The sequence below is a fragment of the Anopheles coustani genome, chromosome 2 (genome assembly GCF_943734705.1).
Source record: "Anopheles coustani chromosome 2, idAnoCousDA_361_x.2, whole genome shotgun sequence".
Classification (NCBI taxonomy): Eukaryota; Metazoa; Arthropoda; class Insecta; order Diptera; family Culicidae; genus Anopheles; species Anopheles coustani.
In genome coordinates this window covers 86,879,443-86,899,001 of record NC_071289.1, presented here as the reverse complement: position 1 = coordinate 86,899,001, position 19,559 = coordinate 86,879,443, and the positions used below count along the sequence as shown (strand labels likewise).

Genomic DNA, 19,559 nt, shown 5'->3' with positions numbered 1-19,559 from the left:
ATATTAATCAACGTACCAGCTGAGTTTTGAGGTAGAATCCGATAAGTTCAGTTTGCAACAAGGAGATTAAACAATATTTCCTTTATACCACCGAAGTCGCTTAACCGAAATATCACGAGCTTTCGTGGTCCACCATAAACTCTGACCAAGGCACGCTCAAACGTATGTTGTACAAGTGTGCAAGTAATAATTCTCTCTATTCCCAGGGTGTGGAGCGCAGAAAAATATCGTACAGGAATAAATTCTTGTTTTGAAAGGAAACCGGACCATACCTACAGGAACCTGCTTCGCGCGCGTTACAAAAGCGTCCCCGATTGTTTTTGGTACTCTGTTTTGTTTTTCACTTTAAGAATGTGAGCGGCAATAAAACGCCTGCAGACGCGGTTCGGTTTCATGTGTGCTCGGATCGTATCGGATTAGAGGACCAGGCGACCGTTGGGCCGGTCTGGCCGGTATCAAAAACGTTGTCTAATGGGGACGCTTGCGAAATACGGCACGATCCTGCCGACGACAGGAGGAAAAAAGGAAACAATATCCCAAAAACGACGGTACGGTACCAATAAAAGCACGCCACTATCAGCGGATGCGTTTGTGCCAGCAAGGACAGCAACGCCGGATTAGATCCACGGGCTTCCGAAAAAGCGAAACCAAATGGACCGTGCCGTGCCAGTTGCCGATAGAGTGTAACAATGTCCTCCGGGAAAACTATGGAAACATGGTGAGCGAGAACGATACTGTTGTTGCAGTGAAATTAAACAACTGATTTCTAGCTTTGTTTGTTGCCAACACACTCTTCCAAACATGGTTGAGATTATACTGCTTTGAAAAATTCAAAACTTAAAAAGTAAAAATATCTTTGTTGTTTAATTCACTGCGTTCTGTACACTACAGTTGTACTAGATGTTCATGCTTATATTGCATGACATATTTGAATATGAGTTCTTAAATATTTTGACCATGCTTTCCCTTGGACCATGGTCCAAGTGAATCCTCTTTTCTTCACACATTGTGTGGCGTTTCGATCCTTACTGAAAACCTTCCAGCTGCATGTATAATGCAAGGCTTTGCCACAGTTTCGTGTATAAGGGTTCCCTAGTTTGGCTTCCCGAAATGGTTTAGGGTCGTTCTGGTTTCGCACGAGCATTTTCCGAGCTTTTTGCGGGAGCATGGTTTATGGCTGTGCTTTTCAAGCTTGCCATTTTCCATCGCCGAAGAACTAGGATCCTCACGGTTGCATGCGTGTGTTTATGTGTCTCCGAGTAATAGACTTACGAAATTTCCACCATGACGGTGAGTTGCCAGCCTGCAAATTGTGTCACGAATGTGTTTGACTCGGGCAGTTGCAAATGAAAAACACTTCCGCCCTCTCGACGTTGTACGGTGCAGGGTAAAACCATTTTAGAATGCATAATAGGCATTTAGACCGTTAATAGATTTCGCTGGCACTTGCAGCCTCCACAGATCACATATTGTATGCATGTGCTGCTCGTTTTCACGTGTATGATTCTTTGCCAAGAATCCTTTTCTTTTTTATCTTTCTTCTTTACCCTTACCTTTTCTTTTTGTATGTATCTTCAACATATCACTGACGCCTGCCCTCAATAATGCAAGGTTATCACGGTGATTATGAGCCTTCATTTGTGTTAAACATTAATTAATTGATGCTTAAAGTTAATGCACTTGCGGTCCTTTAATTAACATGTTCCGGAGAAAACTCCCCTTCGTGAACTGCATCGAAGTTTTCCTGCAGATTGTGCTCATTACTTCTCCCATTACAACGCGGTGTCTCCACTCAATGGTTATTTCGAGTCATCAATTTCAATCTTCAGCACAACGTTATACCTTCGGGAGACATTGGCTTCAACCTTCCCACACCGGTAGACTTGCAGTCATTCAACAGAAAGTTCTTGATTCTAATTAATTTTCTCCCTTTCCCGTTGGGTATTTCTTTTTTTTTAATTTTATGTTGTGAAGCTTCGTATGGTACGAGCAATGTGCTCGTGGTTTCGATAGATACGGTTCAAACCCATTCTCATTTCAGGGCAATGAATGTTGTTCGATGGTGATGTGATCCATGTCACCGAACCGAAGGACTGGAGAACTGTGTCCTTCTTTTTCTGTCTTTGTTTTAATTTACTCGCTCCTCGGTAAGGAGAATATGACGAAAGTTTTCGAGATGGTTTAAAATTAAATTCATTACTCAAAAAGTCATTTCGTTGTTGAGTGGCTTTTTAAAATGTTCGTCGTCTCATAAAAATTGATCCCGAACAGGAGCGTTGGTGTGTCTGATCCTACACCCAGTCGACCCACGTGTCCTCTCTGTCGGAGTAATCGAAGAGTGTTCGCATTTGCCACATTATTACTGTGCAAACCGACGTACGACTTGGGTTTGGCAAAATCCACTTGATTTAAGCGAGGGATCGATCGAAATATTAAACGAGAAGTAACATGCTCTCGAGCCGTAACCTTTTTTTTACATCATTATTTTCTGCTGGTTTCCTTCCCTGCTTCATACGAGGGGGTTGGTGGGTGGAGGATATGATTGGGGAAACCGTTTTATATTAAAAAAGTTGCTCAACTTCTTTGCTATGCTACCCAAACCCATGCTACATATTAGCGAGCTGAATTACTTAACATATTGGATATTGTTGAAAAGTCGAGGCGAAAAAAGGACTTCACCAGAACCTTAAACTTTTTGCATTAAAAACCAAAATAAAACTTCCAGAGAAACACCAAATTTGGCAAATGAAATTTTGCCGCACGGCTCAGAAAAAGTTAATCATCAAATCTTGGGACTTTTTTTCCGTGGCAGTGGTGGTTGCGATGGGGGTTATTGATAACCGAGCATAACGCTGCGTCAATCACCCCCTACCGTTTCCACATTTTTATCCTCAAACCTAACGGTGCCACCAAACATCGATCATCTTCGTGCAATCAGTGCGTCGTTTCTTGTTGGCAGTTTTTCGTGGAATTTTTCATCAACCCTCCCACCAGCGATCCACGACCACTTTCATTAGCCCTTGAAGCCCTTGAATTGCTGGAATACGTGCGTAACTGGCGTGGATCGTGCGCTTTTAATACCGTGACCAGCCCTTTCCAATGCCGTAAGATCGAATGTAGTTCAGCTTTTCCCCGTAGAGTGATAAATCGATTATTGACGGTTTAATACATTTTTCGCTACATTAGCGATGCTGAATACCGGTGGAGTGATAAGTTCTTAAATTCTCTTCTTTTTTATGTGTTCTACTAATTTAAGGGGTGTAAGTAAACTTTAGTGAATTATTATTTAATCAACATAAATAACTAGGGGCTAATAAAGAAGAATATCCGACAAACCACCTTCTGCGTCCCTGTTAAGAACCGTTTGAATTTTAATTAACAGTTCCGGTGTTTTGAATATTAAATTGACAAGCTGAAATTGACCAAAAAAGGTACTAACAAAGTAGTTTTGAAATGACAACTCACACATTCACACACCTTCACAGACATTCACTTGGCACATGTCACCACATTTGAATGAAGAATTAAACCCTCATCAACTTCCATACCTCCCTTTGTATGTAGGTCAGTATCCTTCGGGTTTAGTTTTGTGTCAGGTCGAAAAATCTGTCTAAGGGCTTTCGAATTGCAATCAGCTTCACTCGCAAAAAGGGATCCACAACCCGTGCCGGAGGTCAAAAACCGACCCGGCCGTTTTGTGCTAGTAGTAAAGCTAGTAGACCTCTCATCATCCTATTCGAAGCGCCCCCGGGTGGGAATTACAATCTTGGTTAACGTTTACCGGTTCACTGTTCTCATAGTGACCGTTTCGTACGGGATCCATTCGTAGATCTGATAAAAAAGGACGATTTCACACACATACAACTGTATACGAGTAGTAGGGCACTGTGCTTTGCCACAAAAAAAAGGATAAAGCGGATGGGAGGGAGTCAGATTTGACATCGCTTCCAAATTGCAGCCATAAATAAATCATAAAAGCGGGATTACCATGCTATCGTTCATTAAAATTTACCTACCGCAAAGATAACGAAGCGAGCGCAAAACCAACTCCGGAGTTCCGTTCCTAGCCTTTCGACTGATGAAAAAATATACAAAGGCGAAAATTTCAGGGGAGCAAAGTATATATTTATATGACAAACTAAAACAAAATAACCTGGTCTGTTTATGTGTGCATATGTGTGTGTGTGTGTGTGTGTGAAAAACGTTCACGAATAAAATATGTCATAAACCCTTGTCCGTATGCGAATGTCCTTTCCCTACCCGGCGCTTCAAGGCGGCCGCCATGGCGATACCGACCCTGGAAACCAACATCCACTCCTCAGGCTGTCTGTTATCGCGTCCCACCGGCCGGTTAATGGACATGGTAACTGGCACCGACCATCAAAAACCATCCCACAAACTCTATCTGTCGGGTGACCGAGGACCAGAAGAAGAACATTCCTGTCGGCGGGGCGTGGAACACGAACCGGATCAAAACTGAATCGTATCCTACGGTCATCTTTGTCGGAACCGGTGCAGGTAGGTCGTCCGGCAGAATTAATTTCATTCTACCTATGGAAATACCACATGCAGTAATAATGCCGGGCGCACAATGGAGCACACTAATCCGCTAACTTAGTTCTTCGTGGTGCGTAGTGAGGCAAGCCCTGGAGAAGGGATAAATAATGCCGGACGGGATTACGATATTGATAACGCCATTGTGGTAAGGAAAGTGCAAACGAGCATCGAGGATTTTTTAAATAGGTGCTTGGTTTGGTATGAAAACTATTCGGGAAGGATGAATGAATTGAAAAATAAAACAATACATGGCAATAAATTCCAACGCATAGCGCATCAGTTTTGCTGGATCAGAAATAATAATTTTGAACTTTGAATTCTCGTGACTGTTATCTTAAATTAAACCAACTATTACTTTAACTTCTTTACCAACTATTTACTTCAAACAAGACAGGATGTAGAAACCTGGATGAAAAATCCAAAAAATGATACTGAACATAGGGGAATGTGGAGCATCGACGAGGCTAGATACTGGATTGTTTTTCAGTGGTATTCTGCAATGAAGCAGGTATAGGACTAAATAAAAAATAGGTATGATTATTTGATTGATGAAACATTGTGACACAATGATCGGTTAGAATAACTATTCAGACATTTCCTAAACACCATATTGTAAAAACCAGAAATTTTAGGACATTCTATTTAAATAATCTTGTTTTAATAAAATACCCACTGGACAATTTAAAAGGATCCATCAAGGATCTCTGTAATCGATAGAAACTGTATTTGTTTCCCACCACTCGAGTGCATGAAAGAATAAATCTTATGCTCAATGCCGTGGTTAAACTCCATTTTACTCCCAATTAAGTTGCCAAATAGAACATATCCGACTGTGGCAGAGGTACGGTCTGCTACAAGTCGGTACTTAACAACTGTTTCAATGGTGATTGTAGCTCTAACTTAACCCTCTCGAAACGTTCGACGTGAGTTCTGGGAAGAACTATCCATGCCGAGTGAGAAACGGACGAATTTCCAACACCGATTGTATGCAACATTAATAACCCTATTACCGCGTTGCTTGATGGAATTGCAAGGCGGTGTGAAGAGAGAAGGTTAGGTAAGTATTTGTTTGCCTTCTCACTGTGTGGTAGTTTTCAGAAGGTATAGTGTTGCGAAGAAGAAGACTTAAACCGGTTTCCGGTAGTGTATTTTCTAGTTAGATTTAGCTGAAATCCCAAAGATAACACCTACCCATCGGGCGCACATTCACACATGCGTCGTTTTCTATTGTGTGCTGTTTTATTACGTGCTCCATTGTAAGAAAAATAAAATACAAAGCTTCTATTCTACACAACAATTGCTCCCAAAGGGCTGCGGTAAGGTTAGTGCTTCGACCGGTACGCTTTCCTAGAACGAAAACCAAGTCCTAGAAACTCTCGGTTACGCTCAAATTATTCAAAAACCAACCATGACCAACGTGGACGATCCTTTCATCCTCCTGCATCGTACTACCTTCCACGCACTCGAGTCTAGTTTTGATTGTAAATATTGAAAATTTATTACAATTCCACCCTCTCGGAGCGGCTGAGCCCTGGGAAAAGCGGAAGCGCCCGAGAGCCCAAACCCTCGCACAGGCTTCCGGCTCCGGTTAGGTGGAAGCTCGTTTGGACTGGCTTAGATATGCCGGAGAGTTATAAATTATATTTGCCTGCGTGCCGCTCGATGTTGCGAAAACGGGACATCGTTCTGGCTTTTCTCTCTGACTTTTCCGAGATGTTACTGAATGTTGAAGTTCAAATTTTAATAAATCCATTGCAGAAGCCATTCGTATGCGAGCTGTGCCGCATTCAGTAGAACTCTGGGCAAAATTATGGATCATTTACTGCTACAAAATTAGATCATTTCGCATCCAAACGGCTCGGGTATGTATGAATTCCCGGATTCTCTGTGGGATCTCGCATGTGTCCATTTATCGAGCATATCGAGGTGGATGCTGTTCACGGCAGCACATTAATTTGTGATATTCAAATGCTAGTGCACGATTTCAGGATGTTTTTGACGAGCAATTGTGAAACAGATTGCTAAAATGACTAGCTAATGCTGCAAGCGTTGTTTGAATTTAAAAGCGGCATTTTACAGCGTTTCGTTCCTTGCTTTTGTTTCTGATAAGTAGGCCTTGTGTCATAACTTTTGGCCCGATGATCGTACTGTTACTGATGTGTTTTATGATCCGGCGAGCAAGTGATACCAATCCCATTGAAAATTCGGTTAATACCAAAAGTCCTAAAGGTATGTTGGAACAGAATGTCTGAATCAAGTTTTTTGAAATTGTACAAGTTGTTGGCAGATTTTAAAGCAGATTTTTTACTGTGATGCTATATTATTTAAATGATTTTTACCTTTGTCAAGCATATCACCTTTTTAAATAAATTTTGTTTGTATCCAGTAATTGAACTCCGATAATCTAAGAATTTTACATTTAGTCTGATTCTTCACAATCACAGTTCCTGGAGTAGGTAATACCATACAGTTGTACGATTTTCCAAAGAAAAACAGAAACATTTTTACTGGTTAAGGTCAATTAAAAATAGTGTAATTAAACTGTCAATACGTTTGAAATCCCGCAGTTAACTCCTCCACTTCAGCGGGATACGCTATAAAGCTCATACGATTTATTTTATTGTCGTCATTTGCCCTACGTTTCGTCCGCATGAGACGCCGAACGTACGCCATCCGATGGGCAAAAAGAAGATAAATAGCTGGAAACTTTCCTTCTGTTCCTACATTCCCATCCCCATGCGCAATCACAAATACAATGTATCATCATTTCAATAAAAAGCAGCTTGAGCCGACCATTTTTAACCCATTGTGTTGTGATTCACATTTTTATGTGTTTTATATTGTTTTATTGTCACCACTTTGCGTAAAGAGCCCGGTAATTCATGGCGCGCTGTGTGTTTTTCGTTTCGCTTTGCGCCATTTTCATAGCCGGCACCCGCACCAGGGGTTAAGGAAATGTGGCAATCAATGGCAATCGAAAAACGGAGGGCATGTTCCGGGAAATGAAACATCGTGAGAACGGGAACCGTTTTGGTGGTGTTTATTTTACGAAGAGATCGTTCAGGAAAAGCCTCCTGCGGATGTTTATCCTTTTTCATATTTTTTGGTGGTCATATTCTTTCCCGGGCGGTCCGTCGGGCACCCAATTCCAGCTAGTTTGGTGTGGTTCCGCCTGGATCGACCAAACATGGTGCTGCCTCCGGGTGTTATCGAATTCCGAGAGACAAATCATTTTTATTGCACCGAAAAGCCATCGCGGTCGACCATTTACGCCACTCGGTGTTAAGCGTGGATCCCGGTGTGCCGGGATTTGTGGATTGGGCGACTTTAGGCCACGGATGGCTGTAGGCAAACGGGAAAACCGAAATTCAGATATATTGCCAACGCGGGTGCGGTAGTTATCAAATTATGTCGCCGCGAGAAGCTCAGTTTTCAATCAGTTTCACCCGGAACGCAAACCGGCTCGAATATAAATGCTAGGGCCGTTGTTGGCACAACTTGTCATGTTGTGCTTTTGCGCATCCTTTCGGGGCCGTGAAAAACCCACGGACACGTCGAAGCTCTTAAAAATCCTCCAAATCTACGGTGTTTGCGAACGCACAGCGTGGTTTTATTTGCGGCACATCCGCGAACGCTTCGATAAGACCGTCCTAGCGGAGAAAAGTGTCCACGAGGGCTCGACCACATCGCGGTTGTGATCCTGATTTTATTGGCCTATTTGCGTATGCAAAGCAGCGCACCAGTGGGTGGATGGAGTTATGGATAGAATTTTTCCCGATAACTCCGATCGCGTGACGGATGACTTATGCCGTTTTGTCGCTTTGCTCTTTCACCAATGCTGTTGAAAAAGTGTGTTTCACATAAATCGAACATAACGGGGTACGCGTGGAGGGATCCAGTTTATTACTTTGTATATTTAATAACAGATTCAAGAATGATACATGACTCTACATGTTCATTTCACCAACCAACATTCAAAATTCAGTTAGTATTGAATTGGTCGGTTTGAACTTGATTCGTTTTTGTGGAAATCCTTCAATTTATGAAAACAGTATGATTTGCATTGATATATGAATATGAACTTAACTGGCCTTAAGTGAATATATTGAAACATCATATGATTATCATGGAAAAGGTTAATTGGTGGATACTGTAAGCTTTGTGATAAGTAAATTTCAATATCGTTTTGACGTTTGTGTTTTGTGTTCTTCTGGTTTTTTGGCCTTGGGAGCTTAGTTAATTGGTTGAGCATTTTAAGGCACCGAATAATGAATATCACCTCAGGCGTAAAAACCATCGCTTATCTATTCGTGCCTTTAAAGAGATGGCTGATCTTAGGCACAAACTGGAATAAAAGAAACCGTACAATACATAATTCTGCCCCTTCTTCAGCATCAGATGTACGCTTGAGTTGAGGCGCCTCTTTCCGGTCGCTCTGATTGATGGGGCAGCTGAGGCTAAAAATAAACGTTCAACGCCATAAAAATTTTGCTAATGGGTTGTGGGTTGTTCTTACTTCACTTCGTTCTTCCTTTCATCGCCAGACACGGACACAGGAGTTGCGAGCTTTCGTTCGGTTGATTTGCGTTCGATTTGCCCCCACAACATTATTGGGAAAAATAGACTGCTAATTGGTTGCGCGTTCCTTATGGTGTTTTTGGGTTTATTTTCCAAAGGCACGTACCGGCAGCAAATTGCCTACCACTCTTACGGAATGATGGCGTAGGCGGTTTGTTTTAGCATAGGAATTGGTTCAAACGGAATGTTTGTTTGCAAATAGGAGAATCAAATATACGCATTACATTTGTCTTAATATGTTCGGTAGCATTTCTGTTGAATTTTTTAATATGAATAATTTATTGATTCACGCATTTCAATGTTCAAATAATCTTTCAAAATATTTATTTTCGTACGCACTGTCCTTAGCTAAGGTTAATGAATAAATTGAAGAAGAGAGTAATATACCAAAAAGTTTCCTGAATTCTTCAACAATTCCGAAAGGGCATTATAATTTAGTAACCTACCGCGACTTAGGGTCAATCAACAGCCTCTGGAGAGTCTTGTGCTTTGTGGTTGAGAGATTATGTGCAGTCTGTTTCTCTATAGTCAGATTGTTTCTAGTTCCCAAATTAGCTTCTTCCGGAGGCGAATACTAAATCTCTCCAGAATCCTGTTTCATTTCAATGGCTTACGCTAGGGACATGCGAGAGACGTGCTTCGCTTGCAGTCATTGTCAACTGCCTGTCACCACCCGAAATCCGCCACTAACCACGCTGAAGGCGGCATTCGGGAGCCATTTAATCGAGATAATCTGATAACACCCGTCCTGAACTGGCCAGTCGACAAGATACCGTCGGTTCGTTGTTGTTCCGGCAAATTAGTAGTCCAAAGGTGAGCTCACCCGCTAATTAGGTTCCACCATTGTGGGGCACGTCAACCGTTCCGCGGAGGTGTGTGTATTCGAGTGCAATGGTTTGGGGAGTTGCTTATCGTGCCCTTTGCTACGAAGTGCGTGCTGGCCAGGAAAGCAGGAAGTAAACAAACCGGACGACTGGTCAAACCACTGTTTGACCGTTGCAAAACTAACCTACACCACAGACGACCGGTTTTCCGTTGGTCAGCGTTGATGCTCGTGACTCAGGCTAATCGTGGTGATTGTGTACCATTTGCTCGGTTGGTGGGTCGATAATAGGAGACAAACTCACCGCATATGAGAAGAGCTCGTGTTTCTAACAATATACTCGCAATATTTGTCAATACAGGTCCTTTTGACCTACTGGAAGTTTGAGGGATGGTTTGAATTGTCACCAACGTTATATAGTTAACATTATTGTTTGTTGACTGGATGTCAATAAATATAATATTGGATCTTTTATGTGCTATATAAAGTTACTTTACTTTGCGTTAGCTGAATCATAACGTTTAAAATACCCTCAGTTCCAGTCAATGTCGATGAAATAATTTCAATTACCGTGCTGAAATTGTACGTTTGATCACAGCATGAACCGCACGACGGTTACCATACTGCACGATAATTACCAATTAGTTACCTTTTGCTTCAAACTATACTTGCAGCGCGTGACGAGTCTTCTTTTTTTCAATGTTTTATGTTCAATTTATGGTTAGTTAGCCCGAACGGTTGATGTGCTGCTTGTAGCGTAGAATGGCATCAAAGAGTTTTCGGCAGCAACAGTTATAGCTTACATGTTGAAGGGTGTGGTAAATAATGAACTCTAAACGGTGATGGAATAGGTTTTTAATTGGTATTTTTGTTATCGCGTGTCAGCTAAGCAAGATGGCAGCTTGAGTAACTTATGTTTTGAAGCGAAGTCAACCTGCTATAATCACATTGACTTTTGCGTTGCAGAAAGTTGTTTTCACTTCTATTTTGTTCAGGTATAATTTTTTTAGAAAAAAAAAGAATTCAGTTCGTTCCTTCAAGACGCATTTTTTAAGGAATTTGTACATTTTCAGTTTCAAGTATTTTGTAATCGGTTGTTTGAGAGGTATTATAATTGAAATGTGTGTCTGTTGATTTTAATTACAGCACTTAAGCCTGTTACCTTTGTAGGCCCAAGGGCAAACGCATCAAACCCATGCGAAGTAAATAGTTTAATTTTCTTTTCTCATCAAGCTGATGATACATTACGCGACCTTTTGCAGCCGGTTTACTACGCTAAAAACATACATCTCACCTAAGAGCCAATCTTGCTGGCTACATCGTGAGAATCGTGTCATGGGGTTGTGTTTGTTTTACTGGAACGATACTCATGCTACAGGTGGAGGCATGATTAAAGCTGGTAAGGTTACCCTAGGAAAGTTGGCTAGGCAAGTAATGATCTAAAAAATCATTAAAGAGATAAATTTTATCAATTTCTTTTGAAACTTTTTAAAAATTTGAATTACCACGAATCATGGGTTTCCCCACGAACGCCCTTCAGTGTACTAAACCATTCGGAATTGGTAAAGCATTCTAGGAATATAGGGGTCGCCATCAAGCAGTGAACCAACGTAGCTTGGAGCCCTTTCTTGCTTCAGGTGCTAGGCCATTGGAGACTTCGTCTCGACTCTTTCTCTACCAACGGTCCTAGTTACCTTTTGGTAGCTTGTTTTATGTGTTTGTTTGTGTAAGTGTTTTGCTCGATATAAGGCAAGTTTTGCCGGCGGTAGCATTGCAGCAACAGTTCATACTTTTTTTTTGTTTCTACCCTAGTCTCAAGGCCCTTTGTGCTCTTACTTTCCTGGATGCTGGGTCGAAGAGCTCGAATCAGGCTGAACTAATGAACCATTCGGAGGACAACTCGGCCAGCCATTGACTTAACCTGGAATAAAGAACAACTTAAATCAAGCAGATATTAGATTCATGTTTCCCTCATGTGTTGAGTTCTATTTTTTTTATTTGCTTCATTTAATACTATAGCTAGACAAATATAAAATGTAATAAAAATGTCAGTTGATGGTTTACTAACATTCTTTGAATTTAGGAACACATGCACTGCACAACATACACATGCCCTGCTTAAGTGATTCACTATCATAAGATCAACCATAGAAAACCATCGGACCATCGAATGCTGCGCAAGACGTTTACAGCACGATGAAGCATTGGCACTAAGAGAGGGGGCAAAAAGATCAAGTTGGCTAAAGTTTAACATTCACCCAACTTCGCTGCACGCCACAGTCTGCCAGTCGTCGTTGAGCCAACCGCACGTTACGGTCGTATCGAGAGCCGGCAACCTTCCTCAGACCGGTACGCAAGCGAACGGGCGCAAACAAACCAGATTCCGGTTCGGCTTCGTTGAGCTACTTTCGCTTTTCCATTCCACCTATCGCGAAGTTCGTCGCTTGACCGTGCGTTCAAGTCGCGTTCTCTTGAAAGCAGTGTTTTTGTGTGTGAATCGATCATCAAAACTACCACAATGGTCCATCAAGTTAAAGTGAGTGAAATGTAACAGTGTATTATACAGTTTTCTATTCTATTAAATATATCTAAAAGAGATATTGTGATAAGTTGTGGTTCTTAATATCGTATGCGTTTGTGTAACGTGTTTGCCCATGGTTATGAAAAGTCAACAGAAAATCATTCCATGCTCGATTTGGGGCCGCGACCACGTTACCCATATTTATCTGTGGTCTCATTTGTTTGTTACGTTTTAGGTGAATGCAGTAAACAGCTGGTAAAATGTCAAAAGGCAGTATAGCGCCTATGGGGTTGTGTAGACCCGGTGAATGACCGCCTCAAACCAAGCAAAGTCTACATCTCGGTTCGCTGTTGGCGAAGGTGTTGTGCAAACCTGCCCCCAAGGGGCATGTTCATTCGGAGCGAGCAAGTTTGCCGTAATTTATGGGAACGTATTGGTGTGGCAGAAAAAAGTTGAACCGTTGAACGCCAAAAACCTAAGGTCTGATCCGTTTTTGGGTAGTGCAACCGGTGATCTAACGGGTGTATAAGGTTGATGACTGTTTAAATTTGTAATACTTTTGATAACGGCTCTTTGCTTAATTGTATCATCCTCACAACTATGTTTTATGTAAAAGAAAACACGCGTGACAAAACAATCCAGCTAAATTTTCAATCTGTATCGTAAATCAAACCGAAATATGTAAAAAATTAAAACTTTGGCTATTTTATCGCGTGCATACTCTTATTATGTGGTGTAATAATTGAAATATCAATGAGTTAATCTTGTTTTGATATCTTCTAAAAGGGTTTTTGCTTAATTTATTTTTGCTGGTAGCTTGTGGAAGTTCAAAGAACAGTAAATTGATTGAATTCTTAAATTGAATGGTTGGAATTTCGTCCTGTTCTCAACAGCAAATGAACAACTGCTATTGGATTCTTTGATTTTCACAATTACAATACAATTCCATCGTTTCACAGCAATGGGTCCAAACATTCTTTACCGCCTTTGATGCAACAATCCATCAATAATAAGGTCCGTTGGGTCGCTGTTGGAGTTCCCTATTGAGTCAAGCATTTTGTCAGTGCTTTTGTCTTGCGGCATTCGTATGAAATTCCAATTGCTTGCATGTATGTTTTGACCGGGACGAGCCCAGGCACAAAGGCATATTTCATTCATCCGGTTTGATGTCACTCTCTTCTTTGAGGATATCAATTAAACAACAGCCACATAATTTGCTGGTGGCAAGAATGGAAAGTCTCTTGCCCTGCAGCTCCATTTCCAGTGGTGATGTATTCCTAGGCAAACCGAAGTGTGGTTACGAACTGTTGCAAAAAGAAAATAAAGCATAAACCAGCAAAGCACAGAATGTTTCATCGGAACAAATCGGAAGTCCGGGCTTATCCCGTGGCTCGGTGGCTATAGCAGCCCATTTGTTTGCGGTTGAACTGTAGCGTGAAAATGAACGCCAGTCGAGTTCCGGCAATCCGCCCGAAACGTCAAAACCGAGCGAATAAAATCTCGGTCAGTGTGGCGGAACAGGGTAGGAACTTTTTACGATTTCACTGTCCTTTTTTTCCAGCATCCGTAGCGTTGCCTTTACGCCAACGTTGTCGCAAAAAAGTAAAACTACTCGAGGGGAGAAATTAATTTTCCAAAATGACACGAAATGCTGCGTGTGGTTTGAGGGAAAGTTAATTGTGCGGAAAAAATTACCACTATCGTGTCCCAGCTAGCTGTCCTCGGGCAACCATATTGGGAGGTAAATGGTGCTTGAGAATGGGTTTCAGCACTGTTGGTTTTTGTTGTTGTAACTTGATTGAAAGGAAAACCAAAAACTAAAACTTTCGAACGCAGAATTACAGAACGTTTCACAACACGCAGGAGATTTGTTGCCGAGCCATTTCGTTTTCACCCGACAAAAACAAAAAAAACTTTTCTCATCTAAAATTTTTTGTCACGTATTTATGAAATTTACACCGAATTACCTTCTGGCGGATGAAGTTAATTTTCGTACCTCACCAAATAATTGCAGTTAATTCATAACAACATTTTCCACCGTAACGGATACCTTTTTCCATTTCAGTGTACAATGTTTCGAATTTATCGTTCTTTGAAAAACCAAAATTACTGATGAACTATTTATGGTACCACTGCCGACGCATTTTACGCATCGTTTCTATTTTCCAGATAACACTCAGCAAATGTCTCCGATTCGGTGTCATGGCGATGGTTTTGGTAGCGCTGCTGTCCATCACACCGTGTAGCGCTCGTCCGGCTATCGAGGCGGACGATTTGGTAAGCTTAACTGCGTCCAAGCTCACCCGAACTCGTAGATCTAACTTAAACCGCATTTTCCAGGCTGACGGTAAAATTGTAAACCAAAGTGCAAACATCAACCAGCCGCGGTCGAGCATATTGGACAACATTTTCAACGTATGTACCTCTAGTGCGCTTCAGAATGTGTCAACAGTTACCTTTGTCCACTCCGGTTCCCTCGTCTGATTCTCTTCTTTTCCTTCCAACAGATCCCAATCCAGACGCTGAAGGCCGTCAACGATCTGGTGCAGAGTATTGCCGGAAATTTGCAGCAGGCCGGTTCCGGCAGCTACTTCCGGGCTCGCTCGGGCAACAACGTGCGCAACATCAACGTCCACGTGGATGGCGAAGAGGAGGAAGCGGTCGCCGAGCAGGCGAAGGCGAAGAAAAATGAAATCAAGAACTAACCTAATCTTTCTCATTCCGGCTTCCGAGTCGTACGCTGATGGCGAGCGCGATACGAAATTGCCCATAATTGTAATTATTATATGTAAATTTTCTCATTTAACAACACACTGTAAATAAGGTTTTGATCTGTGATCGAAGTGGCAAGATTTTTAATGACGCAAACGAGACCTCTTCCACCTTGATTAACCTGGTCCGAAAGCAAGGTGATTTGTGAATAAAATAAAAAAATGGAATATTTTTCTCAGTAGAACGTAAAAAACTGCGTTATACGATGTTCGTTACTGTTTCAACCTTCACGCAAATTGCCGAAAAGTTAATTGAAACAATTTGAGCGCCCAAACATGACTATCAAAAGTAATTAATCTGAAGGTAAGCATCGAGAGCACATCACCGCCGGCATGGTTGAAGAACACCAGTATTGGGTATCATCTCTGTTCGAGCACAAAGGAACGATCTGGGGGCTTAAAGCTTTTACTCGAATATGCACAGTACAAAAGCAAAAAAAAAAAAACGATAGCTGACGAGAAACTGCAGTCGGCGGTGCGGTTCCGTTGGTTATTTGAGGAAAAAATGATTAAAACAAAAACAAAACTGGTGATTTTAGATGATTCAGCAATCAGTAGACCGAGGTTTTCATTAGCGGTTGGTTGGTTGTTCATCCTTGAAAATGTTACCCTAATGGGGCATGGTTTGCATTTCTTGAGCTGGTTGAGGTTGCCTTATTTGAAATTTAAAGTTTGTGGACTATCCATTAGAGTAACGTAAACTTTACTTTACTAATCATAGTATATTGAGATTGTGCATTATAAATTTTGTGTTATTCATATTAAAATTACTTTAAACTCCTTAATGAATGCTCGAAAGATCTACAACATAATTGAAAGTGAATCGGAAACATTTCTCATCAATTTATTTTTGCTCAGAAATTGTAGAGTGCTGCAACACGTTGCCATTCTGTACGGAACAGTGTGTGTGTATGTGGTTGTGTGAAAATGCATCGTCACGCATCGCAACAGAAACATAAATTGCATCCAGCGCTATGAACCATTAACCCCCGTCAACAGACACAAGACCCCCAAACATCGCTGACGAGTTGCATGCAGTGATGGTCGAAGGTCGTGCGGAACATTTTCTCTCCTTTCTCCCCGTTCACCTCCCCCAAAGGCGGTGCAGTTAAACCGCTGGGCTTGTGGTCTGGCTTACGGCTTTAATATGAGCGTGTGTGCAACAAAATGCACCGGCTTCCGACCACAAACAAATCGGAAACCAAGCGCAACACCCCAAGTTGCACTCGTCGGTGAGGTCGCGGCCAATTGAAATAGTTCAACGACCCATGCGACCCCACCCAGATGCGTCTACCACATGGAGGGGTAGCAAACCTGTGAAAAAAATAACTACAAAATAAACGATGCATGAACAAAATTGCACAACTCAGCAACTGCAACGAGTTCAATTGAAGAGAATGAGTACGATAGCAAAGTTCTTTCACTCGTTATAGCTTTGCAGTGGGAATAGAGAGTTGGTTGGACACTTGAAAGGGATGAAAAAAACACTAGCAGTGAGTTTTTAACAACTGCACCTTTTATTTCCCTTCATCCGATTGTTTGTTTCTACTGTTACATCTGTCTGTTTGTACAAGAATATGGATGTATAAATGTTTTGGTTTTACATTTCTCACGATTGTTTAATACCTTTTGTTTGAACGATATTGTTCACACAATCCATAACGTTTAACGATCAACAAAAAACAAACCGAAAAATATGTAGAATTGAGCAGTTGTACTTCATAATACAGTACATGTTTTAAAATACTAATATAAAAGATACTTCTAAATAAGTCCACCTTTTTCAAAGCTCATAACACATTAGAACAATTGTAGTACTTTTTGAAATAAATGGTGTGAAAATCCTTCACCCATCGTGATGAAGCCAACAAGCTGAACTCCCACAGGAGGTTCCGATTGGTTTCACAATTAAACTTTCGTTTTCCAGTTTGGCAGGAAGGCACTAGAGCATGGTAGTGGTTTATTTAGTGCCGTCCCATTGCATCTACTGATTAAACCTACACCATGCGGTCGATTGGATAATCCTACCTGGCTGATGGTGTGCGCAAACTGTTGCGTAAAATAGGATATTCGAGTGCTGAGGTGTGAAGGGAACGGTCAAAAACAAGGGGAAAGTTTAAACAAAAAACACCACATGAACAACCTACTAGATTGGGGTTTTTAGGGCTCGGACCACAGAGTACATTTGGTGGATTAAATGCAACGGCTGTAGAACGATTGAAAGGAAAAAAGGAATGAAAGCACACGCTCAAACTTCCTTAATAGAAATTTCAACAATCGGCATTGAGAGTGCACTTCAATTCGTAAAGTTAGCGGGATAAAGCGAACTGTAACATTCCGCAAAATTTTCACCACCCGCCACAGATGGATAAAATATGATGCAATTTAATTAAATAACGAAAGTTTTGAAGCGGTTTTGAGGTCAGAGTGAAGGTAGTTTTTGTGCTGTTAAAATAAATTCTCGGTTCTTGCTGAAAGGTTTGTTTCAGGTAAGCAAACAAATTGGGGAACATCAATGTTTGTTTCTTCGAATTGATTAGCTTAGTAGTTTACTAGACTTCAATTAATTATGATGATATGTTTTAGGTGGAACCAAATAAAAAAGCAATATTGATCAGTTTCAGGGAACGACATTTTGCACGAACCTTAATCAAACTATCACTTGCTAGTGACAGGGACACGGAATAATTAGTGCAGCTCGTAAACTCGAGTCCAAGTGGTATTATGCACGCGCCACTTCCAAGCAGAACCTAGAACGGGGTGGCACAAGGGCGACGAGGGACGAAGGACAAAATATAAAGATTACAACATTATCGATCGGTAACAATCGAGTGGCGAGCGGACCATTAGTGGTGGTACGTGATTCCGGTGAATAGATTTTCCGGCCATGCTTATGCTCATGAAGGTTCGTGGTGTAATATCGTTTACTTTATTCCTTTTCAACCATCTCGTTCGGCCAGCCTGCCCTGGTCTAGAATTTCTTTCATTTTCTTACATTCATTGTTTGGCAGAGCTATAGTAAGCTATTTTTAGGATGGAATCAGCTCGTTGTTTATGGGCTGGCCTTCCACTACTAGTGGCCGAACCGGTTTATGATAATGCCGATGATGATAACGATGATAATGAGAGACTGCTCGGAATAGAGTTAGGATGGAGGAAATGGAAAAAGGATGAACTGCAGTTAATTTTATTTCACAAACATGTACTGGCAAACTTGTGGCTGTACGTAGATGTACGTATTTGCATAAAATGAAATAGATTTTGGAGCCACAAGATTCGCTTTTATATAGTCTGTGCATACTATATGCATGAAAGACAAAACGAACTATTCACGGATAATATATTTACTTTTTTTTTCAACGAATCTTACTCTTATATTCTGTTGTAGTGAAGAGCATCATTAACCATTACCAGATGTTAATTCTATACTTACGTTGTAACAAATACGTTTGTTCCAAATTAAGGCCTATAACGGCACAATGAAGAGAGCAAATTCCCATTCGGTTGGCAAATGAATTATTGCGCCATGTTTAATATGCAAAGAAACCTGTTTAGTGCCGCATTAGAATGGTTGCCCTTTGCGCAAAGCACGCATCGATAATTTACCATTCAAATATAGGGACAATGCAGATGGGACAAAACAGTTTGAATAAATTTTGATTCCACTCTAAATTGCATGTTGTGCTTCATTTTGACTATTCGTGTTAAATTGGGTTTAAACTAAATGCTACAGCCTGACGATAATTTAGTTTTCGCAATGTTTTCCTATACGAACACTTATTCATGAGTGCGTAAAAGAAAACGTATGTAGATCTTCAGGCACACTTACTCAGTTGGGGTTATTTTTAATTGTGTCTGGAGGAGTGATAGAAATTTTGTCTGGATAAGACTAATTAAATAAAATGATTTAATTGAATAAAAACAATCAAACAATAAATCTGATTTGTGCTGACGGATGTACTTTCGGCCCCGAGTGTTCCACGCGAGCAATTCATTAAAATGTTCCGGTGGCCACTTCCGGCAACCTAATTAGGAATGCAGACATTTCAAGCAAACTGGCGATTTAACGACTGCGCCAACAAATCGGCAGCATCCCCCGGGACTGTGCTTTATTGATCAGCGGTTGTAAATCGTACCATTAAAACCAAACGCTGGTCCCGGGAATGATTCCCGGAACTCCGTTTAAGGATGGATCTGGGATTGCTCTTGTTGGTTCCGCTGGAGCACAGCATAAAGCTTAATGAAGCAAATTAACGATGGGGTTCGTCTATAAGGGGCAGAATTAATGACAAATGTAGTACAAGCCTGA

At 41.2% G+C, this 19,559-nt stretch overlaps 1 protein-coding gene across 1 annotated transcript; it reads left to right on the top strand.

The window, feature by feature from the left end:
• The first annotated feature begins 12,476 nt into the window (after window positions 1-12,476).
• LOC131265232 (uncharacterized) lies at window positions 12,477-15,184 on the top strand. Its single transcript, XM_058267493.1, has 4 exons — window positions 12,477-12,494; window positions 14,649-14,756; window positions 14,820-14,894; window positions 14,987-15,184. The coding sequence occupies exons 1-4, from the start codon at window positions 12,477-12,479 to the stop codon at window positions 15,182-15,184; spliced, it is 399 nt and encodes a 132-aa protein (XP_058123476.1).
• Window positions 15,185-19,559: the final 4,375 nt, after the last annotated feature.